This window comes from Taudactylus pleione, unplaced genomic scaffold (assembly GCF_031769625.1).
Source record: "Taudactylus pleione unplaced genomic scaffold, aTauple2 ptg000925l, whole genome shotgun sequence".
Lineage (NCBI taxonomy): Eukaryota > Metazoa > Chordata > Amphibia > Anura > Myobatrachidae > Taudactylus > Taudactylus pleione.
In genome coordinates, this window is record NW_028285326.1 from 899,054 (window position 1) to 906,268 (window position 7,215).

At 48.2% G+C, this 7,215-nt stretch overlaps 1 protein-coding gene across 1 annotated transcript; it reads right to left on the reverse strand.

Moving 5' to 3' along the window:
- Window positions 1-1,678: 1,678 nt before the first annotated feature.
- Window positions 1,679-4,095, reverse strand: LOC148473390 (tafazzin-like). Its single transcript, XM_088459662.1, has 3 exons — window positions 3,790-4,095; window positions 2,743-2,820; window positions 1,679-2,436 (listed from the first exon to the last, which is right to left on the reverse strand). Exons 1-3 carry the CDS (start codon window positions 3,838-3,840, stop codon window positions 2,335-2,337), a joined length of 231 nt encoding a protein of 76 aa, XP_088315788.1. The 5' UTR covers window positions 3,841-4,095; the 3' UTR covers window positions 1,679-2,334.
- Between the last annotated feature and the right edge of the window lie 3,120 nt (window positions 4,096-7,215).

Genomic DNA, 7,215 nt, shown 5'->3' on the forward strand with positions numbered 1-7,215 from the left:
TCTTTGTGTCCATCTGTCAGCTCAAGCGCAGTAGTCTCAGTAACCCTGGAGTAATAACACTACAACTGATCTGCATATTCTCTGTGTCCATCTGTCAGCCCAAGCGCAGATACCTCAGTAACCCTGGAGTAATAATACTACAGCTGATCTTCTTATTCTCTGTGTATCCATCTGTCAGCCCAAGCGCAGATACCTCAGTAACCCTGGAGTAATAATACTACAGCTGATCTGCATATTCTCTGTGTGTCCATCTGTCAGCCCAAGCACAGATATCTCAGTAACCCTGGAGTAATAATACTACAGCTGATCTGCATATTCTCTGTGTGTCCATCTGTCAGCCCAAGCGCAGATACCTCAGTAACCCTGGAATAATAATACTACAGCTGATCTGCATATTCTCTGTGTCCATCTGTCAGCCCAAGCGCAGATACCTCAGTAACCCTGGAGTAATAATACTACAGCTGATCTGCATATTCTCTGTGTGTCCATCTGTCAGCCCAAGCGCAGATACCTCAGTAACCCTGGAGTAATAATACTACAGCTGATCTGCATATTCTCTGTGTGTCCATCTGTCAGCCCAAGCACAGATATCTCAGTAACCCTGGAGTAATAATACTACAGTTGATCTGCATATTCTCTGTGTGTCCATCTGTCAGCCCAAGCGCAGATACCTCAGTAACCCTGGAGTAATAATACTACAGCTGATCTGCATATTCTCTGTGTCCATCTGTCAGCCCAAGCGCAGATACCTCAGTAAGCCTGGAGTAATAATACTACAGCTGATCTGCATATTCTCTGTGTGTCCATCTGTCAGCCCAAGCGCAGATACCTCAGTAACCCTGGAGTAATAATACTACAGCTGATCTGCATATTCTCTGTGTGTCCATCTGTCAGCCCAAGCATAGATACCTCAGTAACCCTGGAGTAATAACACTACAGCTGATCTGCACATTCTCTGTGTGTCCATCTGTCAGCCCAAGCGCAGATACCTCAGTAACCCTGGAGTAATAATACTACAACTGATCTGCATATTCTCTGTGTGTCCATCTGTCAGCCCAAGCACAGATGTCTCAGTAACCCTGGAGTAATAATACTACAACTGATCTGCATATTCTCTGTGTGTCCATCTGTCAGCCCAAGCGCAGATACCTCAGTAACCCTGGAGTAATAATACTACAGCTGATCTGCATATTCTCTGTGTCCATCTGTCAGCCCAAGCACAGATACCTCAGTAACCCTGGAGTAATAATACTACAGCTGATCTGCATATTCTCTGTGTGTCCATCTGTCAGCCCAAGCGCAGATACCTCAGTAACCCTGGAGTAATAATACTACAACTGATCTGCATATTCTCTGTGTGTCCATCTGTCAGCCCAAGCGCAGATACCTCAGTAACCCTGGAGTAATAACACTACAGCTGATCTGCATATTCTCTGTGTCCATCTGTCAGCCCAAGCACAGATACCTCAGTAACCCTGGAGTAATAATACTACAGCTGATCTGCATATTCTCTGTGTGTCCATCTGTCAGCCCAAGCACAGATACCTCAGTAACCCTGGAGTAATAATACTACAGCTGATCTGCATATTCTCTGTGTCCATCTGTCAGCCGAAGCGCAGATACCTCAGTAACCCTGGAGTAATAATACTACAGCTGATCTGCAGCTTGTAAAACACTGGAATGGAAATCACGTAGATCTTTATTGTAAAGACAATTGTATAAAACATTCAGACAGTGTTAAAATAAAAAGAATCTCGTTCTGCCCACAAAACAAAGGATAATGCCTGGCATAAGACTGGCCCATTTCATTACAATAAATAAATAAATGTCTCCGGGTTGGAATGGGCCGTGCGCCTTGTGGAGACCTCAGTTCAGCCCTGAATTGGATAACAGACCTTATTCAGGATACCTACAATCATTATTACAAGCAAATCCAATTTAAAACCGATTAAAATGATCAGGACCCAGCAAAGTTGACTGGATAGTGGTTTCCTCACTGTGCTATTACTGAGTGGTCCTGGTAACTGGAGGGAGCAGCAGTGAGGGGTCCCCTGTACAGAATGGTCACTGGAGGGAGCAGCAGTGAGGGGTCCCCTGTACAGAATGGTCACTGGAGGGAGCAGCAGTGAGGGGTCCCCTGTACAGAATGGTCACTCTCTTTCCTTCATGTCATTTAGCAGCAGATTATGGCACAGTAACCGGGCAAGGTCATATAAGGCCATCATGCCCTGTGCCAGGAGATTTGGATGGAACGAACCAGGTAGGAAGGCATCTGGTGTGTGTGTATGAATGTTGGCATTAGTGGGTCTACACCACGGCCACTGCCTCCCAGGGTCACCTCTGCTCCCGGAAAGACTGGTGCAGACTCTCCGCCTGACACTTCAGCTTGTGGAACTCCTCTTGGACATAGTCTGTGACTACTTTTCTCATCTCCACCTGCAGGGACAAGTCAGACCACATATCACATACTGGATGCCAACACACTAACCCTGGGACAACACATGTGCACTTTGTTTTAGAGATCAACATACAGCTGCTAGAAGTTTGTAAGAGGTGTCTATGATATAGATTAAACGCAATCTGATGCGAATAGTCCAAAAAGTAACCAAAACAAACAGAACTGTACAAAAACTGTTTATGACAAGTGTTCTGTTTGCGCACTTTTCGACATACCGTGTTCTGTTAGATGCTCATTAAGCGCTAAACCTTGATAGATGCCGTTGACGGACAGTGGATGCTTACCGGTGTGGTGCCCTCGGCCCTTAGCTTCTCCAGCACAGAAGCAACACTGAACGGTCTCCCCACCAGTACGGTGATCTTCTACACAGAGAGAGAGAGCGGACTACATCAGTGAGGTCTCTACTTCACCATTGTTCCTATAGATTGTTACATCAAACCCATCCATCAACGCATTAATAACATGGAGATTCTTATCCGGACCTGGGATAAAGTATTTGTATACTGCATGCATTATAAGATAACATGAGAACAGGTTACATTAAGGGGGACTGTCAGTACTGCAGCCAGACCATGGAGAACATACATATTTGTATTTTATCGGTTTATACCCTGGTGCTCAATCACAAAAATAAAGTCCATAATGAAATTTACCAAAAATGCACATATGTACCTGTATTTATCACATTATAATATAATACACACAAGTACCTGTATTTATCACATTATACTATAATACACATATGTACCTGTATTTATCACATTATACTATAATACACATATGTACCTGTATTTATCACATTATAATATAATACACATATGTACCTGTATTTATCACATTATACTATAATACACATATGTACCTGTATTTAGCACATTATACTATAATACACATATGTACCTGTATTTAGCACATTATAATATAATACACATATGTACCTGTATTTAGCACATTATAATATAATACACATATGTACCTGTATTTAGCACATTATAATATAATACACATATGTACCTGTATTTAGCACATTATAATATAATACACATATGTACCTGTATTTATCACATTATAATATAATACACATATGTACCTGTATTTAGCACATTATAATATAATGCACATATGTACCTGTATTTAGCACATTATACTATAATACACATATGTACCTGTATTTAGCACATTGTACTATAATACACATATGTACCTGTATTTAGCACATTATACTATAATACACATATGTACCTGTATTTAGCACATTATACTATAATACACATATGTACCTGTATTTAGCACATTATAATATAATAGACATCATAGAAACACACACTCACCTGTCCCCAGCGAGGCACATAGGGGGGCACATTTGGAAGGACATCATTCATTCCTGCATTACAAGAAGGTATAATTAGGGTATTTCCGTACACAAACCCTCATCTTCCTATACTTAGTATAACGAAGCGTCCAGTCTCTGAGTCTCACAGACTATGAGGCTTATTACATAACAACAGCCCTGAAAGTTCTACAAATTGAAAACAGAACATAGTTCTTGGCACAGGCTGTGTGTATTCTGAGTGCCGACATCCCGACCGCCGTCACAGTAACTACCTCCATCTTGGCACAGGCTGTGTGTATTCTGAGTGCCGACATCCCGACCGCCGTCACAGTAACTCCCTCCATCTTGGCACAGGCTGTGTGTATTCTGAGTGCCGACATCCCGACCGCCGTCACAGTAACTACCTCCCTTCTTGGCACAGGCTGTGTGTATTCTGAGCGCCGACATCCCGACCGCCGCCATAGTAACTACCTCCCTTCTTGGCACAGGCTGTGTGTATTCTGAGCGCCGACATCCTGACCGCCGTCATAGTAACTACCTCCATCTTGGCACAGTCTGTGTATATTCTGAGCGGCGACATCCCGACCGACGTCACAGTAACTACCTCCCTTCTTGGCACAGGCTGTGTGCATTCTGAGTGCCGACATCCCGACCGCCATCACAGTAACTACCTCCCTTCTTGGCACAGGCTGTGTATATTTTGAGCGCCGACATCCCGACAGCCGTCACAGTAACTACCTCCCTTCTTGGCACAGGCTGTGTGTATTCTGAGTGCCGACATCCCGACCGCCGCCATAGTAACTACCTCCCTTCTTGGCACAGGCTGTGTGTATTCTGAGTGCCGACATCCCGACCGCCGTCACAGTAACTCCCTCCATCTTGGCACAGGCTGTGTGTATTCTGAGTGCCGACATCCCGACCGCCGTCACAGTAACTACCTCCCTTCTTGGCACAGGCTGTGTGTATTCTGAGCGCCGACATCCCGACCGCCGCCATAGTAACTACCTCCCTTCTTGGCACAGGCTGTGTGTATTCTGAGCGCCGACATCCTGACCGCCGTCATAGTAACTACCTCCATCTTGGCACAGGCTGTGTATATTCTGAGCGGCGACATCCCGACCGACGTCACAGTAACTACCTCCCTTCTTGGCACAGGCTGTGTGTATTCTGAGTGCCGACATCCCGACCGCCGTCACAGTAACTACCTCCCTTCTTGGCATAGCCTGTGTGTATTCTGAGTGCCGACATCCCGACCGCCGTCACAGTAACTCCCTCCATCTTGGCACAGGCTGTGTGTATTCCGAGTGCCGACATCCTGACCGCCGTCACAGTAACTACCTCCCTTCTTGGCACAGGCTGTGTGTATTCTGAGTGCCGACATCCCGACCGCCGTCACAGTAACTCCCTCCATCTTGGCACAGGCTGTGTATATTCTGAGCGCCGACATCCCGACCGCCGCCATAGTAACTACCTCCCTTCTTGGCACAGGCTGTGTGTATTGAGTGCCGACATCCCGACCGCCGTCACAGTAACTACCTCCCTTCTTGGCATAGCCTGTGTGTATTCTGAGTGCCGACATCCCGACCGCCGTCACAGTAACTCCCTCCATCTTGGCACAGGCTGTGTGTATTCCGAGTGCCGACATCCTGACCGCCGTCACAGTAACTACCTCCCTTCTTGGCACAGGCTGTGTGTATTCTGAGTGCCGACATCCCGACCGCCGTCACAGTAACTCCCTCCATCTTGGCACAGGCTGTGTATATTCTGAGCGCCGACATCCCGACCGCCGCCATAGTAACTACCTCCCTTCTTGGCACAGGCTGTGTGTATTGAGTGCCGACATCCCGACCGCCGTCACAGTAACTACCTCCATCTTGGCACAGGCTGTGTATATTCTGAGCGTCGACATCCCGACCGCCGCCATAGTAACTACATCCCTTCTTGGCACAGGCTGTGTGTATTCTGAGCGCCGACATCCCGACCGCCGTCACAGTAACTCCCTCCATCTTGGCACAGGCTGTGTGTATTCCGAGTGCCGACATCCTGACCGCCGTCACAGTAACTACCTCCCTTCTTGGCACAGGCTGTGTGTATTCTGAGTGCCGACATCCCGACCGCCGTCACAGTAACTCCCTCCATCTTGGCACAGGCTGTGTATATTCTGAGCGCCGACATCCCGACCGCCGCCATAGTAACTACCTCCCTTCTTGGCACAGGCTGTGTGTATTGAGTGCCGACATCCCGACCGCCGTCACAGTAACTACCTCCATCTTGGCACAGGCTGTGTATATTCTGAGCGCCGACATCCCGACCGCCGCCATAGTAACTACCTCCCTTCTTGGCACAGGCTGTGTGTATTCTGAGCGCCGACATCCCGACCGCCGTCACAGTAACTACCTCCCTTCTTGGCACAGGCTGTGTGTATTCTGAGTGCCGACATCCCGCCCGCTGTCACAGTAACTACCTCCCTTCTTGGCATAGCCTGTGTGTATTCGGAGTGCCGACATCCCGACCGCCGTCACAGTAACTACCTCCCTTCTTGGCACAGGCTGTGTGTATTCTGAGTGCCGACATCCCGACCGCCGTCACAGTAACTACCTCCCTTCTTGGCATAGCCTGTGTGTATTCGGAGTGCCGACATCCCGACCGCCGCCATAGTAACTACCTTCCTTCTTGGCACAGGCTGTGTGTATTGAGTGCCGACATCCCGACCGCCGTCACAGTAACTACCTCCATCTTGGCACAGGCTGTGTATATTCTGAGCGCCGACATCCCGACCGCCGCCATAGTAACTACCTCCCTTCTTGGCACAGGCTGTGTGTATTCTGAGCGCCGACATCCCGACCGCCGTCACAGTAACTACCTCCCTTCTTGGCACAGGCTGTGTGTATTCTGAGTGCCGACATCCCGCCCGCCGCCATAGTAACTACCTCCCTTCTTGGCACAGGCTGTGTATATTCTGAGTGCTGACATCCCGACCGCCGTCACAGTAACTACCTCCCTTCTTGGCACAGGCTGTGTGTATTCTGAGTGCCGACATCCCGACCGCCGTCACAGTAACTACCTCCCTTCTTGGCATAGCCTGTGTGTATTCGGAGTGCCGACATCCCGACCGCCGCCATAGTAACTACCTTCCTTCTTGGCACAGGCTGTGTGTATTGAGTGCCGACATCCCGACCGCCGTCACAGTAACTACCTCCATCTTGGCACAGGCTGTGTATATTCTGAGCGCCGACATCCCGACTGCCGCCATAGTAACTACCTCCCTTCTTGGCACAGGCTGTGTGTATTCTGAGCGCCGACATCCCGACTGTCGCCATAGTAACTACCTCCCTTCTTGGCACAGGCTGTGTGTATTCTGAGCGCCGACATCCCGACTGCCGCCATAGTAACTACCTCCCTTCTTGGCACAGGCTGTGTGTTC

Bases quoted from the DNA above. Each gene is read 5' to 3' on its own strand.
- LOC148473390 (XM_088459662.1), bottom strand. From the start codon at position 3,840: ATGAATGATGTCCTTCCAAATGTGCCCCCCTATGTGCCTCGCTGGGGA. The intron at 2,821-3,789 runs GTGAGTGTGTGT...CTCTCTGTGTAG, and splicing joins ATGTGCCTCGCTGGGGACAG to AAGATCACCGTACTGGTGGG. The intron at 2,437-2,742 runs GTAAGCATCCAC...TTGTCCCTGCAG, and splicing joins GGGCCGAGGGCACCACACCG to GTGGAGATGAGAAAAGTAGT.